The following is a 19,691-nucleotide window of genomic DNA, read 5'->3' as shown; positions in this document are numbered from 1 at the left end:
GCCGTCCTGCCGGGGCCGGAGTTGGGGGGATGTCCTTGGGCTTCCCTGTGGACCGGAGGCAAATCCCCTGCGTGTCCTTGTTGCTTCCTGCCCCAGGCCCCGAGGTGAGGCCGGAGAGCGCGGAGGACAAATCCCGGCGGCAGAGCCTGGTGGGAGAGGCCGTTTTGAAGGGCTCCCCGGCACAGGAAGGCAGCGGGGAGGAAAAGGGCCGGAGATGCCCCCGCAGGAGGGGCTGCAAAGCCAGCCCAGGGGGCTGTGAGGAGGAAAGAGCCAGCGTGTGCCGGGAAGGCGGCCGGAGCTTGAGGTGGAGCTGCGAGCTGGTGGTCCCTGAGCAGCCTCCCAGCAGGGAGAAGCCCTTCAGGTGTTTGGAATGTGGGAAAAGCTTCAGCAAGAGATCCGACCTCCTGAGGCACCAGCACATCCACACTGGGGAACGGCCCTACACGTGTGGGGAGTGTGGAAAGAGCTTCACTCAGAGCTCCCACCTGCTCCGACACCAGATGATCCACAATGGGGAACAACCCTACACGTGTGAGGAGTGTGGGAAGAGCTTCAGGAACAGGCGCACCCTCCACAATCACCGACGCATCCACAGTGGGGAAAAGCCCTACACGTGTGGGGAGTGTGGGAAGAACTTCAATCAGAGCTCCACCCTGCTCCGACACCAGATGATCCACAGTGGGGAAAGGCCCTACATGTGTGAGGAGTGTGGGAAGAGCTTCAATCAGAGCTCCAACCTGCTCCGACACCAGATGATCCACAGTGGGGAAGGCCCTACACGTGTGCAGAGTGTGGGAAGAGCTTCAGGGACAGCTCCAGCCTTTGCAAACACCATTGCATCCACACCAGGGAATGGCCCTACAAGTGCTCGGAATGTGGGAAGAGCTTCAGCACAAGCACCAAGCTGCTCAGCCACCAGCACATCCCCACTGGGGAACAGCCCTACACGTGTAGGGAATGTGGGACAGCTCCACCCTCTACACCCACCGTCGCCTCCACATCAGGGAGAGGCCCTTCCACTGTGGGGAGTGTGGGAAGAGCTTCACGCAGAGCTCTTCCTTGACCTCCCACCAACGGACCCACCGGTAAGAGAAGCCCCGAGTGCCCCGACTGCGGGAAGAGCTTCGGCCGCTGCTCCAACTCCATCAGCCATGGGAGGACCCGCGTTGGATGATCCACAGGGACCCCCGTTGGGCACAGACCTGGTGTGCTGGTTTAATGGTAAACCAGCAGGGGAAATGTCAGCGGTGACACCTGGAATGGGATGGAACACCTGGAAAGGGAATGAGAATGCCTGGAATGGGAATGGGGACATAAAGAATGGGATGGGGACAATAGCAATGGGATGGGAACACCAGGAATGGAAATGGGAAGACCTGGAATGGGAATGGGGACATTGGAAGCAGACTGGGGACACTAGGAATGGGAATGGGGGCAGCAGGAATGGGAATGGGGACACATGGAATGGTGAGGGAACACCTGGAATGGAAATGGGAACACCTGGAATTGAAATGGAGACACCTGGAATGGGAATGGAGACACCAGGAATGGAAATGGGGACACCAGGAATGGGAATGGGAACACCTGGAATGGAAATGGGAACACCTGGATATGAAATGGAGACACCTGGAATGGGAACACCTGGAATGGGAATGGAGACACCTGAAATTGGAATGGGGACACCAGGAATTGAAATGGAGACACCTGGAATGAGAACACCTGGAATGGGAATGGGGACAGGGGGAATGGGAATGGGGACACCTGGAATGGGAATGGGAACACCTGGAATGGGAACATTGGGAGCAGGTTGGGGACACCAGGAATGGGAATGGGAACATCTGGGATTGGAATGGGGGCACCTGGAATGGGAATAGGGAAAACAGAGGTGGGATGGGAACACCTGGAATGGGAATGGGAACACCTGGATATGAAATGGAGACACCTGGAATGGGAACACCTGGAATGGGAATGGGGACCGGGGGAATGGGAATGGGGACACCTGGAATGGGAATGGGAACACCTGGAATGGGAATGGGAACACCTGGAATGGGAACATTGGGAGCAGGTTGGGGACACCAGGAATGGGAATGGGAACATCTGGGATATGAATGGGGGCACCTGGAATTGGAATAGGGAAAACAGAGGTGGGATGGGAACACCTGGAATGGGAATGGGGACAATAGGAAGGGGAATGGAGACCCCTGGAATGGGAATGGGAACACTAAGAACTGGGAATGGGGAAAACAGAAGTGGGATGGGAACACCAGGAATGGGAGGAGGGACAATAGGTATGGGGACACCTGGAATGGGATGGAACACCTGGAATGGAAATTGGTTCACATGGAATGGGAATGGGAACACCTGGAATGGGAATGGGAACTCCTGGAATGGGATGGGAACAACTAGAATGGGATGGGAATACCTGGAACAGGAATGCAAACCCGTGGAATGGGAATGGGAACACCCGGGCCCGGGCTGTGTCCCTGGTGAAACAGGAGGCCAGGCCCAAAAGAGTTCACTAAGAAATTTGGGCCTGCTAACAAGCTCCCAACAGCCAAGACCATCTGTGCTCGTTCTGTTCTACTGACTGGAGCAAAGCTTCAGAGAATAGTACAGGAACATGTCCTAGGCCTAGAGGGGATAAATTAGAGAGACAGCAGGATCAGGGAGACATTGGAATAGGAGGAATAGGCCGGGAGCCAGGGCTTTTTCCAAGCTTCAGGGGGCAGGTCAAGAAGAATGGAAGAGAAGGAAGGTCAAGCTGAGGAAGATGAGTTGAAGCCCCCAGAGCCATGGAGGAAGAGTGGAAGTCCCCTCAGGATTGAGGGCCAAGAGAAGCACCGCCCCAAGCCCCGCCTGAGCTCCACGTATACTCCGCCTATTCTTAATATGCAGAGATAGATGTTGGAATCACTTGAATATGCATTTAATCACAGCTGAAGATTGTACAAAAATGCTGATTTTATGTGAAGCCTTGGAGCAAGTTTGTCCAGCGCGAGCTGGCTTGCTCCCAACGTTGAATAAACAAATACCTTGCTGCTTAAAGATAAAAAAGTCTCTGAGCAGTTTCTCGGACCGATTTTTCGGATTCAGCGCCCAGTCAGTCCCAGGATGATCCCAGTCCCTCCTGGTCTCTCCCAGTTGCTCACAGTTTCCTCCATGTGGTCCCACTCATTCCCAGTTGCCCCCAGAAGCTTCCAGCATGATCCCAGTTGCTCACAGCCACTTCCAGTCATCCCCAGTGCACTCCCAGTTGCTCCCAGGATGATCCCAGTCAGCTCCTGCATGATCCCACTCACTCTTGATATGATCCCAGTATGAGCCCTGTCACCCTCGTTTGGTCTCAGTTGCTCCCAGCATGGGCCAAGCTGCTCCCACTGTGATCCCAGAATGGTCCCAGTTGCTCCCAGTTGCCCCTAGCACAGATCCAGTCACTCCAAGTACGATACCAGTCTTCCCTCCTGACAGTCCCACTCAATCCCAGTTGCTTCTCTTAGAGATCCAGTCACTCACAGTTCCTTCCAGTTGCCCCCAGCCTGGTCCTAATTCCCCTTCATGTAGTCCCAGTCACTCCCAGTACAGTCCCAGTTACCCCCACTATGGTTGCAGACACTCCCAGTATATCCCAGTAGAGCCCTCAGCATGCTCGTAGTCCTTCCCAGTAACTCCCAGATGCCCCAGTAACATTCCAGTTTCCACCAGTATGATCCCAGTGACTCCAAGGCACTCCCACTATATCCTATGTGGCCTCCAGTTGCTCCCAGTAGCCCTCAGTGTGGTCCCAGTTGCTCCCAGTATGATCCCTGTTGCCTTAGTTCTGGTCCTGGAGGGTCCCAGTGTGCTCAGATCGTGCTCCCGGGGGGTCCTGCTGGGTCCCAGTCCTGGTCCCGGTGTATCCTGATGTCCCAGTCCATCCCAGTCAGTCCCAATCCATCCCGGTCCATCCCAGTCTATCCCAGTCCATCCCAGTCCATCCCAGTCCCTTCCCAGCAGCCGCCGCCGTTTCCCGGGTCCTGCCCCCCCGCCCCCCCAAGATGCTGACGGGGGTCGGGGCTCCGTCTTTGCCTTCGTCTCCCTGGGCCTGCCTGGAGTGAAGGGGCCGCTGGGACACTGCGGGACCTCCTGAAACCAAAGGAACCCTGGGAGAATTTGGGTACTCCTGGAATCAAGGCACAATTGGGACACTGCAGGGCCCCATGGAAAAAAAGGAACCTTGTGACACTGCGGAATTCATGGAATCCAGGGGCCTTTGTGACAGGGGGGCCTCATGGAACCAAAGGAAGCCTGAGGTGTTTCAGAAGGTCATGGAATCAAGGGGCCACTGGGACACTGCAGGGCCTCTGGGAATTAAAGGAACACTGGGACACTGGGGCAGGACATCCCCCCTGCAATGGCCCCAAGACAATGCCCCATTTGCAAAGGGGTCAGTGCTGAGCTGAGAGGGGGCCAGGACAAGGCAGGAGATGTTGGACCCCAGACTGGTTCGACCCCAAATGAAGGCCCTGATGGTGAGGGAACCCCTGGAGTCCAAGGACTGTCAGTCCATGGGTTTCTACCAGAAAGGGCCAGTCCCCTTTCCCAGGGGCAGGTTCTTCCAACAGAACCCTTCTTGGGGGGTGTGTGGAGATTCCTGCGTTGGCTGGGGACCCCCCAAGGTCACTGCTGGATGTTGAGAGCAGAGATCTCCCCACGAGCGCTGCTCTGGGGGAGTTCCATCCATCTCTAATTAAGAATTCTTGCTTGTTTGCCAGCTTTAGTAGAATTGCTTCAACAATTGCTTTAGTGTAGTGCCCTGTCCTATCTTATCCTGTACTACTGGTAGTTTTACTGTGTATGTCGTGTAGTAAATAATTCTGCTTTAGTCCTTTTGTCTGATCATTATTAGTAATAAGTAGTTCATTGATATAAATATATCTGCTTTTCCATCATTAAAACCTGTGGGACAAAACTGGTTCAATCCCATCTCTATAATTCCTCAAATTCAAACCATTGGCATAACCCAAGGCTGAGATTGGATCCAGCTGCCCCCAGGCTCCTCTGGGAGCAGGAGTTTAGAAAGCCAGGGAGTCCGTTCTGCACCTCGGGACTCCAGGGCAGGACTTCTCCAATCAACTTTGTCTAAGCCTTGAACCCTGCCACAGGGGGGATGGGGGAAAGGGAGCAGGAAAGGGGAGAAAAGGTGGGAAAAAAGGGGGTGGGGACCCCTTCAGCTGAGGGGCCAAAGGGGTGGGGACCCCCAAAGGGAGCACAGGGAAGCTGTGGTTTAGTGGGACAATAGGAAAGGGGTGGGAAAGAAGGGAAAAGTGTTGGGCTGAGACCCCCAAAACTGAGTGTGAGGGGTGTTGGGACCCCAAAGTTATTGGGAGAGGGGTGGGAGACCCCAACTGGGTGCAGAGGGGTTCTGGGGGCTGGGGAGACCATAGGAAAGGAGTGGGAGAGGGGCAGAAGAGGAGGGGTGGGACAGAAGGAAGAGGAGTCCCAGGGAGGTCCCTTGGTGTTCCCATCATTTGAGCCCTGGAGCAGTTCCCTGGGGCCCTGGAGGGGTTGGATCTGCACTGGGGGGGTCCCCAACCCCACTGTCCATCCTGGGGGGCTGATGGGGGGTTCCCTTCCACCCCAACAGCCAGTGCTGCAGTGGCCACGGGGGAAAAGGTGGGAAAAGGGGGGTCTGGGGTGGCCCCTGAGCTCCCACCCTGCTGTGGGGTATCACAGCCAGCACGGCTTCCCCAGAGGAAAGGCCTGCTGATCAAACCTTAGTTACTTCATGACAACATCACCCCCTGGCTGATCAAGGGAAGGCAGTTGATGGGATCTTTTTGGGTTTCAGTGAAGCTTCCCATAGTGTCTGTGCCCAGATCCCTCTGGACAAAGTGTCCAGCCCAGAGCTGGATAAACACACCCTGTGCTGGGCCAGCAATGGGCTCCGGGTCGGGCACAGAGGGTGGCAGTGACTGGGGGGACATCAGATGGGGGTCACTAGGGGGGTTCCCCAGGGTTCCATCTGGGCCCTGTGCTCTCCAACATCTCCATCCATGACTTGGACGCAGCACTGGAAGGGACACGGAGCAAGTTTGCAGATGACCCCAACCTGGGAGGAGCTGCTGAGTCCCTGGAGGGCAGGGAGGCCCTGCAGAGAGACCTGGACAGATGCCAGGGCTGGGAATCACCACCCATGGAAGTTCAACAAGGGGTAGTGCCGGATTCTGCCCCTGGGATGGGGCAACCCCTGATGTGGGGACAGAGTGGGAATGAGAGGCTGGAGAGCAGTGCTGGGAAAGGGCCCTGGGGGTCCTGGGGGGTGCCCACTTGGCCAGGAGTCAGCAGTGCCCTGGCAGCCAGGAGGGACAACCCTGTCCTGGGGGCATCAGGCCCAGCATGGCCGGGCCAGGGAGGGGATTGTCCCGCTCTGCTCTGCCCTGGGGCGGCCTCACCTCAATAGTGGGGCACTCTGGGGGGACACAAGGGAAGGAAGAGATTGAGCCAGTAGAGAGTGGCCAAAGGAGGCCACCAGGATGGGGAAGGCTCTGCAGGGGAAGCTTTAGGAGGAGCAGCTCAGGGCACTTGGGGTGTTCAGCTGGACAAGAGGAGACTGAGGGGAGACCTCATGGCAGTTCCAACTTCCTCAGGAGGGGCAGAGGAGGGGCAGGCCCTGAGCTCTGCTCTGGGGGGACCAGGGACAGCCCCCAGGGAATGGCCTGGAGTTGTGTCAGGGCAGGGTCAGGTTGGATGTTAGAAAGAGGTTCTTCCCCCCCAGGGTGGTTGGCACTGAACAGGCTCCCCAGGGCAGTGGGCACAGCACCAAGGCTGACAGAGCTCCAGGAGAGTTTGGATGATCCTCTGGGAGACTGCCTGTGACTCTTGGGGATGGGCCTGGGCAGGGCTGAGGGTTGGACTTGATGATCCCTCTGGGGTCCCTTCCAACTCACATATTCTTTCATTCTGGGATTCTGTAACACCCCACCTTTGCCTGCTTTGCTGCTTCTGTGAACCACGAGTTCCTTCCTTGATTGTTTCTTTCCTTTCCTTGGCTGGTTTCTCTCCGTTGCAGTTGGTTACACAGATATTTTCTAGGGCACATTCTGGACAACCACTGCTGGTTCAGTTCTGTCTCAGAGCCCGAGATCAGCCTTCTGGAGCCAAAGGAACCCTGGGACACTGCGGAACCTCATGGGATCAAGGGACCATCGTGACACTGCGGGACCTCATGGCATTAAAGGAACCCAGGGGCCACTGTGGAGCCTCATGGAACAAAGTTGCCAGTGTGACATGTGGGGCCTCATGGAATCAAAGGAGCCCTGAGACCTTTGGTACCCTCATGGAATCCAGTGGCCTTTGTGACCCTGCGGAACCTCATGGAATCAAAGGGCCACTGTGACACTGCAAAACCTCATGGAACCAAGGGGCCATTCCAGAATCACAGAATCAACGAGGTGGGAAAAGACCTCTGAGCTCATGGAGTCCAAGCCATGACCCAACCCCACCCTGTCAACTAGACCATGGCCCTGAGAGCCACATCCAGTCTTTTCTGAAACACCTCCAGGGACGGTGACTCCACTCCCTCCCTGGGCAGTCCATTCCAACACCCAGTCACCCCTTCTGGGAAGAACTTGAGCCTCCTGTCTGACCTAAACCTCTTCTGGTGCAGCTTTAGGCTGTGCCCTCTTGTCCCACTGCTGGTTGCCTGGGAGAAGAGACCGACCCCCCCCGGGTCCCCCCTCCTGTCAGGGAGTTGTAGAGAGTGAGAAGGTCCCCCCTGAGCCTCCTTCTGCCCAGGCTCAGCAAGCCCAGCTCCCTCAGCTGCTCCTCACAGCACTTGTGCTCCAGAGCCTTCAGCAGCCCCAGTGCCCTTCTCCAGACACGCTCCAGCACCTCAACATCTTCCCCAAAGTGAGGGGCCCAGAACTGGGCACAGCACTCGAGGTGTGGCCTCAGCAGGGCCGAGCCCAGGGGCAGAATCCCTGCCCTGAAGGCAGCTCCCTGCAATCAGCTCTGCTGCAGCCCTGCAGGGCCATTCTGCTCCTTGTCCTGCAGCTCCACCATTCCCTGCTCCCTGCAGCCCTGGCTCCCTCAGCCTTCCCCTGCCCAGCCAGACCCCCTTGTCTGGCAGCAAGAGAGCAGCCCTGGGCAGCCCAGGGATTGTCTGGGGCTCAGAGCTGTCTGCCCCAGCCTCCAGCATCTCCTGGCTTGCCTGTGCCCAGCCCTGCTGCCCTGCCAGAAGATCCCACGGTGTTTCCACTTGCAATGGAATGGGGGACCTGCTCCCAGGCTTTGCAGGCCCTTCTGTCCCTTCATCACCCACCTGATGATTCAACCAAGGCTCTGTGGGATGATTGTCAGAGTTCCTGAATCACGGCATGTGCCCACCCAAAGACATTTTCAGCATCTCTGTCCTGCCTTGAGATCAGCTTCTCCTCCAGCACAGCCCCTCAGGGGCTGCAGAGACCCCCCCGACAGCAAAGGCCTCTCCTGCCAGGGCTGCAGAGACCAACCCAGCTTTTCCCTGGCCTGGGGGGAAGCGTTTCCCCTTTCTGGGCTGTCCCATTGCCATCTGCCCCTCCAGCACGTCTCTGCTCCAGCCCAGCACTTGCACACATCGGCTCCGGGCACTCGGTGCTGCTGCTGGGAACGAGATCATTTTCTGATTCTTTTAAATTAATGGTGTTCATTAACTTGTTAGTTAATTGCTTTAGTGAATCATAACCAGAATATTCATCTTAAACAGTGGGTTAGTCTTAAGTCACTATTGGCCAGCACTTGGCAAAGTTTGTCATCACCTGCTCTTGTGGGAACAGGCTTGGGAAAATTATTGCTACTCTGAGTTTTGCTAAACTAGCCCTGATCTGCTTCAGTGAACAAAGCCTGGGGAGAGAGATGGATTGCTGAAACTGGACACAAGGAATGCAGAATTTGCAGACCACAAGGACATTGTGCAGGAACTAGAAGATAAAGAAGAGGTTAACAAAGACCATACAGTAGGTGTTGGAAACTCCCTACCTGGGAAAAGGGTAATAAAAAGCCTGAAAAATGGGGACTAATTAGCATGAGAAGTGAGAGTCAATAACCAATAGAGGATAGAATGCTAAATACTGAAGAGGATGATGTAATTTAGAACTGATGCACTCTAAATTCTTTCTTTGCTAAAAACATATAAATAAGTGAAAAGGCTGGGGGGGCAGGGAGGTCTGGAGTTATCCCCCACACACCCCCAGGCCAGAAGAAAGTGGTGCCTGACTGGTTGATACAAAAAGGACAGAGCTGGAGGGTTTCATTTTTCCCATTTGTGGCTGCAGCAGGAAGAGCAAAGTCTTCTCCTCTGGAAATGTTTCTTCCCTCAGGGTGTCTGGTGCACATTCCAGTGGGCACACAGGGGAATGCTGGGCTGGAATGTGTTTGTTTCCAGGTGGCCTGCACAGTATCCCCTGGCACAGGGGTGGCCACCAGGCAGGGACCAAAGGGCAGGGAGGCCCTGCCCCGTGGTTGGAGCACAGGAGACACTGACTCTGAGCTCATCAGCAGCAGAGTAAAGACTTCATCCCAAAATTCTCACTGCTCCCTCCAGTAATTCAGGAAAGCCACTGCTGGAAATGGGGGGCTCTTTTGGATTAGTTTCCTAAAAGACTTCAAGCTTCAAATCCTCTTTAAAAGTGGTCAGGAACAAGGGTCTCAACCTTCTTGGGGCTGTGACAGACCAAAGGAACACAAAGGGTTGAGGAAACGCCCATTTTGTGGGACAGAGATGATGCCCAAAGCTCAGAGGTGGGTTCCTGAAAGTTGGTGCCATTAACTGTCCTTGGGAAGGAAAGCCCCCAGCCCCAGTGTTTCAGGGGCAGGTGACAGGGTGCCCAGGGCAGGCAAAGGCCAGCAACAGGTTCCTGTGCTGGCCCCTTTTGGGTGGGAGCAATCCCTGACAGAGTCAGGCTGGCAGGTGGCATCCAAGGTTTGGAGGTGGCTCCCGGGGGGGATGACAGTCCCTTTCCTTGGGAAGGACAGCACCCAGCCCCAGTGCTGGGGGGCACAGGAAAGGTTTCCCAGGGCAGGCAAAGGCCAGCAACAGCTTTCTGTCCTGACCCTTTTGGCATGGCAGCAATCCCCAGACATATCCAATTTGGAAGTGCTATCCAAATTTTGGAGCTGGGCTCCTGGAAATGATGGCAGTCCATGTTTTTTCCAAGGACAGCATTTGGCCCCTGTGCTGGCAGTGCAAGTGACTGACTGCTGAGGGTGTTGCCAAATACTCTGACATTGTTGGGATCAATCAAACCCTCTAACACGGTGGGTTTAGTGTGATAAAGCAAGGCATTACTTTCTTTGCTGGCTGTGTATGTGGCCAACAACAATGCTGCCTTCACACAGACAGCAGTACATCACTTTTGCACCCATTTTCACATTTTTGACAAAGAAATTAATGTTCATCGGTTCCAAATGCCACCATTTCATTGTTCCATTTCTCTCCTGAGAAATGGGAGGCACTGCCTGGAGGATGCCATTTGCCCCTGCATGGTCCCAGTTCCTCCCAGTATGATCCCACTATGAGTCCAGTCACACCCAATGATCCCAGTAAATTCCAGACACTTCCAGTGGATTCAATGAATCCACTTTGATCCCAGTCATCCCCAGTATGGTTGCAGTGCCTCTCACATACTCCCAGTATTATTGCAGTCACTCCCAGGATGATCCCAGTATGATCCCATCAGGGGCCCAGCTGCTCCCACTCTGATCCGAGTTGCCCCCAGTGTGGTTGCTCCAGGATGGATCAAGAATGGAGACCCCTCTGTGCCTCCCCCTTGTGTCACCCTGTTCTGGGGGAGCTTTGGGGGGACATCTGCACCCCAACACAGCATCCAACACATCCCAAAGTGTGCTGGGACCCCCTTAAACCACCCCACAGCCCCCAAGGAACCCCCAAACCCACTCCGAGCCCACCCAGGACTCCACCTAACCCTTTTTTGGGGAGACTTTCATGGACTCTGGTGTTACTGGGAGCCTCCCCCACTGCAGGTGAGGAGCTCTCGGGTGAGAGGGGGTGTTGGGAAGGGGGGGGTCGATGAGTCAGAGGGTATAAAAGGGGTGGCGGGACCCCAAAGTAAGTGGGAGGGGAGTGGGACCCCCCAAAAGTGGAGGAGGAGGGAGAATGAGGATTGGGGGCTGATGGGAAAGGGGTGGGAGAGGTCAGAAGAGTGGGGAAAAGGGGAGGGTGGGACCCCCAAAGTGAGCAGGAGGGGGCTGGGGATTGGGGGAATGATGTGTAAGGGGTGGGAGAGGGGGAAAAAGTGGGGGCTGAGACCCCAAAACTGATCTTGGGGTGGCTGGGGATTGAGGGGACCATGGAAAAGTGGGAGGAACAGGAAGAGGGGTGGAAAAGGGGGGGTGGTCTGGAGGGATGGATGGTCCCATGGGGGTCTTTGGGCACTGGGGGGTTGGGAAAGGGGGGTGGTCCCCCTGAGCTCCCAACTTCCTCTGGGTCCTGGGGGCTGCTGGATCCAATCTCAGCCTTGCATTGTGCCAACAGTTGAAATTTAGAGCAATTCTAGAGGGGTGACAGAACCACGTTTGTCCCCCAGGCTTTAATGATGGCAAATCAGATCAATTGATAGAAAATGAATTATTTATTTTTGTAAATGATGACACAAAAGGTTTTAGTCAGAATTATTTAGTGAACAATAGAAACACTAAAACTACCAGGAGTACAGGATAAGATAGGACAGGGCACTACACTAAAGCAATTGTTGAAGCAATTTTACTAAAGGTGGCAAACAAGCAATAATTCTTAATTAGAGATGGATGGAACTCCCCCAGACCAGCGCTCGTGGGGAGATGTCTGGTCACAACCTCCAGCAGTGACCTTGGGGGGTCCCCAGCCAAGGCAGGAATCTCCACACACCCCCCAAGAAGGGTTCTGTTGGCAGAACCTGCCCCTGGGAAAGGGGACTGGCCCTTTCTGGTAGAAACCCAGGGACTGACAGTCCTTGGACTCCAGGGGTTCCCTCACCATCAGGGGCTTCATTTGGGGTCAAACCAGTCTGGGGTCCAACATCTCCTGCCTTGTCCTGGCCCCCTCTCAGCTCAGCACTGACCCCTTTGCCAATGGGGCATTGTCTTAGTGCCATTGCAGGGGGGATGTCCTGCCCCAGTGTCCCAGTGTTCCTTTAATTGCCAGAGGCCCTGCAGTGTCCCAGTGGCCCCTTGATTCCATGACCTTCTGAAACACCTCAGGCTTCCTTTGGTTCCATGAGGCCCCCCTGTCACAAAGGCCCCTGGATTCCATGAATTCCGCAGTGTCACAAGGTTCCTTTTTTTCCATAGGGCCCTGCAGTGTCCCAATTGTGCCTTGATTCCAGGAGTATCCAAATTCTCCCAGGGTTCCTTTGGTTTCAGGAGGTCCTGCAGTGTCCCAGCGGCCCCTTCATTCCAGGCAGGCCCAGGGAGACGAAGGCAAAGACGGAGCCCCGACCCCCGTCAGCATCTTGGGGGGGCGGGGGGGCAGGACCCGGGAAACGGCGGCGGCTGCTGGGAAGGGACTGGGATGGACTGGGATGGACTGGGATGGACTGGGATGGAGTGGGATGGAGTGGGATAGACTGGGATGGACTGGGATGGACTGGGATGGACTGGGACAGACTGGGATAGACTGGAATGGACTGGAATGGACTGGGATGGACTGGGATGGACTGGGATGGACCGGGACACCGGGATACACTGGGACAAGGACGGGGACCCAGCAGGACCCCCGGGGAGCAGGATCTGAGCACACTGGGACCCTCCAGGACCAGAACTGGGGCAACAGGGATCATACTGGGAGCAACTGGGACCACACCGAGGGCTACTGGGAGCAACTGGAGGCCACATAGGATATAGTGGGAGTGCCTTGGAGTCACTGGGATCATACTGGTGGAAACTGGAATGTTCCTGGGGCATCTGGGAGTGACTGGGAAGGACTACGAGCATGCTGACAACTCTTCTGGAATATATTGTGAGAGTCTGCAACCATGGTGGGGGTAACTGGGACCATACTGGGAGTGACTGGGACTACGTGAAGGGGAATTAGGACCAGGCTGGGGGCAACAGGAAGGAACTGTGAGTGACTGGATTTACAAGAGAAGCAACTGGGATTGAGTGGGACTGTCAGGAGGGAAGACCGGGATCATACTTGGAGTGACTGGATCTGTGCTAGGGGCAACTGGGAGCAACTGGGACCATGCTGGGATCACAGTTGGAGCAGCTTGGCCCATGCTGGGAGCAACTGAGACCACACTGAGGGTGACTGGGGTCATACTGGGATCATACCAGGAGTGAGTGGGATCATGCTGGAGGTGATTGGGATCATCCTGGGAGCAACTGGGGGTGCACTGGGGATGACTGGAAGTGGCTGTGAGCAACTGGGATCATGCTGGAAGCTTCTGGGGGCAACTGGGATCATGCTGGAAGCTTCTGGGGGCAACTGGGAATGAGTGGGACACATGGAGAAAACTGGGAGCAACTGGGAGAGACCAGGAGTGACTGGGATCATCCTGGGACTGACTGGGCGCTGAATACGAAAAATCGGTCCAAAAAACTGCTCAGAGACTTTTTTATCTTTAAGCAGCAAGGTATTTGTTTATTCAACGTTGGGAGCAAGCCAGCTCGCACTGGACAAACTTGCTCCAAGGCTTCACACAAAATCAGCATCTTTATACAACCTTCAGCTGTGATTAAATGCATATTCAAGTGATTCCAACTCTTTTGGGCCTGGCCTCCTGTTTCACCAGGGACACAGCCCGGGCCCGGGTGTTCCCATTCCCATTCCACGGGTTTGCATTCCTGTTCCAAGTGTTCCCATCCCATTCCAGTTGTTCCCATCCCATTCCAGGAGTTCCCATTCCCATTCCACGTGTTCCAATTCCCTTTCCAGGTGTTCCATCCCATTTTAGGTGTCCCCATTCCCATTCCTATTGTCCCTCCTCCCATTCCTGGTGTTCCCATCCCACTTCTGTTTTCCCCATTCCCAGTTCTTGGTGTTCCCATTTCCATTCCAGGTGTCTCCACTCCTATTCCAGGTGTCCCCATTCCCATTCCAGGTGTTCGCATTCCCATTTCCCTTGTCCCCATTCCCATTCCCCCGTCCCCATTCCCATTCCTGGTCCCCAGGGAGGAACTGCCAGATGCCGGAGGAGGAGCCAGAATTTATTGCCCAAAGCAGGAGATTTTCACACCAAAATTAAACCCTGGTGATGTCACCACTGTCCCCGTGATGTCACCACTGTCCCTGTGATGTCACCGCTTTCCCCGTGATGTCACCGCTGTCTCTGTGATGTCATCGCTGTCCATGTGATGCTCTTCCCGCAGTCGGGGCACTCGGGGCTTCTCTTACCGGTGGGTCCGTTGGTGGGAGGTCAAGGAAGAGCTCTGCGTGAAGCTCTTCCCACACTCCCCACAGTGGAAGGGCCTCTCCCTGATGTGGAGGCGACGGTGGGTGTAGAGGGTGGAGCTGTCCCACATTCCCTACACGTGTAGGGCTGTTCCCCAGTGGGGATGTGCTGGTGGCTGAGCAGCTTGGTGCTTGTGCTGAAGCTCTTCCCACATTCCAAGCACCTGAAGGGCCATTCCCTGGTGTGGATGCAATGGTGTTTGCAAAGGCTGGAGCTGTCCCTGAAGCCCTTCCCACACTCCGCACACGTGTAGGGCCTTCCCCACTGTGGATCATCCGGTGTCGGAGCAGGTTGGACCTCTGAGTGAAGCTCTTCCCACACTCCGCACACGTGTAGGACCTTTCCCCACTGTGGATCATCTGGTGTCGGAGCAGGTGGGAGCTCCGTTTGAAGCTCTTCCCACACTCCCCACATATGTAGGGCCTTTTCCCACTATGGATCATCTGGTGTTGGAGCAGGTGGGAGCTCCGTTTGAAGCTCTTCCCACACTCCCCACACGTGTAGGGTTGTTCCCCACTGTGGATGCGACGGTGGTTGCGGAGGGTGGAGCTCTGCCTGAAGCTTTTCCCACATTCCCTACACGTGTAGGGCCGTTCCCCACTGTGGATGTGCTGGTGCCTCAGGAGGTGGGTACTCCTGCTGAAGCTCTTCCCACATTCCAAACAGCTGAAGGGCTTTTCCCTGCTGGGAGGTTGCTCAGGGACCACCAGCTCGCAGCTCCGCCTCAAGCTCCGGCCGCCTTCCCGGCACACGCTGGCTCTTTCCTCCTCACAGCCCCCTGGGCTGGCTTTGCAGCCCCTCCTGCGGGGGCATCTCCGGCCCTTTTCCTCCCCGCTGCCTTCCTGCGCCAGGGAGCCCTTCAAAACGGCCTCTCCCACCAGGCTCTGCCGCCGGGATTTGTCCTCCGCGCTCTCCGGCCTCACCTCGGGGCCTGGGGCAGGAAGCAACAAGGACAGGGAGGGGATTTGCCTCCAGTCCACAGGGAAGCCCAAGGACATCCCCCCACTCTGGCCCCAGGAGGACGGCCACAAAAGACAAAAGACCGACCCAAAGGGGCACTGACTTCCTCCTCCCCTGCCTGGGGGGCCCGCGGCATCTTCCTCTTCCTCGCAGCCTCCTCCTCCATCCGCCCAAGCTTTGGGAAGCAGAAATCCTGCTGGGGGGGGAAAACAAGGGGTGAGTGCGTTGCCTTGGGGGTTCCTCCTGCCCAAGTCCAGCTGTAGGCATCTTGTGTCCACAATAACCTCCAAAACACAAACATTCAGCCCAAAAACCCCTCCCAGAATTCCCCCTCTCTGCTCTCTGGGGTTAGGGGTGTCCCCCCTGTCTGGCCTGATGGCACTTCTGCCTGCATTGGGGGTCCCCCTTCTCCGGGCTGCCGGGCGTCCTGCAGCTCCGGGGGGTTCCCACTCTCCGGGGTCCCCTTGAGTGTTGCCAGGGGGGTCCCAGGGCTCACTTCTCCCCACTCTGCCTCCCGGGGCCGGCCGGCCCTCCTCTCTCGCCTCCCACCCTCGCAAACCTCTTTGCGCTCTTGGCTCCCACCCCGCCTCTAGGCCCCCCCTCCTCTCCACACTCCAAGGCCTTCCCCCTCTCTGGGACCCCTGGTTAAGGGGCCCGGCGCTCCCTCTCTGCTCCCCCCCCTCCAGCATTCCGGGGGTCCCCCAGCTCCGGGATCGCCCCTCTCCGCTCTCCCCACTCCGCGGCTACCGGGGTTCCCCCCCGGCTCTCATGGGGGCCCCCAAACCGCTCTCGCCCCCCCGCCATTGCCGAGCGACCGCCAGGACCTTTTGGCTGCTCTTCTTTGTGCTCCCGCTCGGCTCCTCCCTCGGCTGGGCCGCCGCTTTTGGCGGGTTTCCTCCTCCGGGATCCGCCCCCTGCAGCCCTTCCCCCCATGGCCCAGCCCCCTTGGGCCCCCCTTGAGCCCCCCTTGCCTAATAAGTCTGATTATACAGACAAGCAATTGGGTTTAATCCACAAAACCCAAATGTAGAACCCAGCACCCTGGGCCATGAACAAAGTGTTGTTCCTTGGGCCCCCCCCCCGAATCCAAAGTAAAGGGAGAGGGGAAAAATACCTGCTGGTGGGAGAGCTGTTGCAGTCTGGTCAAAAGTGGTGGTTGCAGTCCAGTTGAGGGTGGTGATCTCAGGCTGGTTGAGAGCGGTGAGCTGCAGTCCTCCTCTGGATCCCACGAGTGGTGGAAAGGTTCTGAAACTCCAGGTTTATATATTCTCCAGTTCAGGCAGGAATGCCCAGTCCTCCCCTCAGAGTGGGGAATTCCATAAAAGGATGCTCAGTTCGTTCCCTCAGAGCAGGGAATTCCATAAAAGGGTATGAGGATACTCAGAGAGGGGAATTCCATAAAAGGATATGAGGACAGGAACACCCCCCCCCACCTCACAGGCCTCCCCCCCCCCCAACAACAGTTCATGGGAAAATGGCGTGGAGGGCCATAGAATACACAGTTTTGGGCTACACCCATCCAGTGATGAATCGGTCCCAGCTGTTCTAACTAGGACAGGATTCCAGAGTGGGATCAGGTGGAATTCTGGACTGGGATCAGGGCTGGATTCTGGAGTGGGATTGGCGTGGGATTGGGGTGGGATGGATGGAGCAGGATCAGGAGGGAATCCAGAGCAGTTCCTACTCTCCCTGGGCTCCACAGCCGGCTCCATCCCCTGGGATGGGAACAGGGACATGGTGACTCCTTTCCCCGCTCTCATCCCAGCAGGAATCACAGCCTGAATGATCCCGGAGCTGGATCTGCCCCTTCCCTCTCCCTGCGGAAAGGCAGGAGCTGCTGGCAGAGCTCATCCCGCTGCTCCCACCCACCCCGGCCCCCCTGCGGCTCTTCCCAATGGATCAACTTCCTGCTTTTTCCCGTGTGAAACCCAGGACCACAATTATTCCTGAGGCTTTAATTTGGGTGTGAAAATCTCCTGCTTTGGGCAATAAATCCTGGCTCCCTCCTCCGGCCTCCAGCAGTTCCTCTGTGGGAACCAGGAATGGGGACAGGGGGGCTTGGATGGGGACACTGGGAACAGGCTGGGGACACCAGGAATAGGAATGGGGATGTCAGGACTGGGATGGGAACACTGGGAATGGGAATAGGGATGTGGAAGACCAGGATGGGAACAAGGGGGACAGGAATGGGGGACACTGGGAGCAGGTTGGGGACAGCAGGAATGGGAATGGGGACTTGGGGGACCAGGTTGGGGACACTGGGAACAAGTTGGAGTCACCAGAAGTTGGGAATGGGGATACCAAGAGCAGGCTGGGGACGCCAGGAACAGGGAATGGGAACACCAGGAGACAATGGGGAAAGGGATGAGGACACCAGGAACAGGATGGGAAAGCCAGCAAAAGGTTGGGGACAACAGGAACTGGGAATGGGGACATCAAGTGTTGGGAATGGCAACACCAGGAATGGGAATGGGGACATGGGGGACCAGGATGGGGTCATGGGGAACAGGTGGGGCATTACCAAGACCTGGTAATGGGAACACCTGGAGCGGGAATGGGAATGTGGGGGACCAGGATGGGGACACTGGGGACAGGAACGGGGACACTGGGAGCAGGCTGGGCATTACCAGCAATGGGAATGGGCACGGCAGGAACGGGAATGGGCACAGCAGGAACTCTGTGTCTCTGCTGGCCCCCCGGGCTGTGCCTTGGAGCCCTGACAGCTCCTGCAGGTCGCAGCTTTCCCAAGGCCTGGCAGCCCTCGCTGCCGTTGCCGGTCCTGCAGCGCCGGGCGGGACGCGCTGCGGATCCCGCCGGGCTCCGGCGCTGCCACGGAACCCGCCGGCACCGTCAGCCCGCACGGCACCCACGGCAAGGGGCACCACGGCCGGGCAGCTGCTCCCCACGGCATCGCCAGCCCACAGCACCCGGCAGCTCCCATTGACTCACTGCAGCAGGAGAGCAGCAAAGCCTGGCAGCAAACTCCCAGGGCAATTCTAGGGGCCAAAGGGACACTTCCAGCAGCATTCCAGACTTGAGTATTCCTGCAGAATTCCTTCTCCAGCTCTGCAGCCTCTCCTGCTGTTCCAGGACTGTCGGGTTTACACTGCCCTCCTGCTGCTCCTGGCTCAGGGCTCACCAGGGTCAGTGCCCCCTTGGCAGCCCCGGACAAAAGGAGGGCACTGCTCTGCTCTGCTTTCTGCTGCTGAACATCTTCATTCTCCTCCTCGCAAGGACCCACAACTCTCCCGCTTTACAAAGAGCAGCAGCACTTGGCAGGCCCGGCAGGATCTTCCCCACAAAGGCCGTGGCACTGCCCTGTGCTCGTCCTGCCACAGGAGCTCAAGGCTTCTGCACAGCACAACTTCCCAGCAGTGACCTCCCTGCTCCAGAGGGATGAGGAGCCTCTGCTGAACTGCAGAGATTCACACACTGCAACCACTGCACTGCCTGCATTTCCTACCATTCTGCAGCACTTGGGCATCTACTGTGGCTCTTCCTGCTGTTTAAGAAGGAGGTTTGCAAGCTCTGGGAGCTGGATGGAGTTTTGTTCCAGCTGCCAGTTAAGGAAGTTTTCAACCTGTTACACAATACATGCAATGAAAACTCCAGTGATTTAAGAACTTGGACTCCAGCAGAACTATTGGATTATTTATTTCATCAGGAAAAATAGACCAGGAAATAAAGCCATCCCTTAATATATGGAAGTCAAATGAACTCATTTCGGTAAATAAATAGGCTGTAAAAGGGAAATTACTGAGTTTTATATATGGATACATTAGAGAAGGGAGCAGGATACAATGCTTGGGATGCTCCTTAAAATACTAGTCCAGAAGTGTCTTAGTACAGAGCATTAGACTCCACAACAGAATCCTACCAAGTAATTATATCCACATAGGAAAGGAAATTGTTGGCAATCCTGACCTGGCTTTTGGAGGTATCAGGAGCTCCTAAAAAACAAGTATCTTAAACTGAAAGCTTTATTCAAGTAGCTGAATCTACCCAGCACAGGGTCTTCTACAGCTCATGGTGAGCTTTCTTTCAAGGCAGAAAACCCCAAACAGGCACAATCTTCCACTCCAAAGTCTCACCCAACTGCCTTCATCTCATCCCTGCCCTCCCCCAAGAAGATTCCACCAGCCAAGCCCAGGGCACTCCAAGGGAAACCCTTGGGTGACCTTGTCTGGTGTTCCCTGGGCACTGAGGGAAGAAGAGAAGTTTATCAAGGTCCCAAATGCCCACGGAGATCTTGGAAATCAGCTCTCCAGGATGCTTTGCAACCCTTCTCAGTCAGCTTGAGCTCTTCAAATACACTTGTGCTCAGCG

General features: G+C 56.2%; 1 protein-coding gene across 1 annotated transcript in view; it reads left to right on the top strand.

Annotated features, from left to right (window-relative positions):
* Positions 1 to 20: 20 nt before the first annotated feature.
* The window catches only part of LOC135405759 (zinc finger protein OZF-like), a 37,012-nt gene continuing 17,341 nt past the window's right edge, over positions 21 to 19,691 (top strand). The window contains exons 1-2 of the mRNA XM_064640338.1: positions 21 to 782; positions 866 to 948. Coding sequence (XP_064496408.1) covers positions 30 to 782; positions 866 to 948 — 836 coding nt within the window. The 5' untranslated portion in view covers positions 21 to 29. The remainder of the gene's footprint in view (positions 783 to 865; positions 949 to 19,691) is intronic.

Source organism: Pseudopipra pipra, chromosome W (genome assembly GCF_036250125.1).
Source record: "Pseudopipra pipra isolate bDixPip1 chromosome W, bDixPip1.hap1, whole genome shotgun sequence".
Lineage (NCBI taxonomy): Eukaryota > Metazoa > Chordata > Aves > Passeriformes > Pipridae > Pseudopipra > Pseudopipra pipra.
This window is presented reverse-complemented; position numbering and strand designations above follow the sequence as displayed.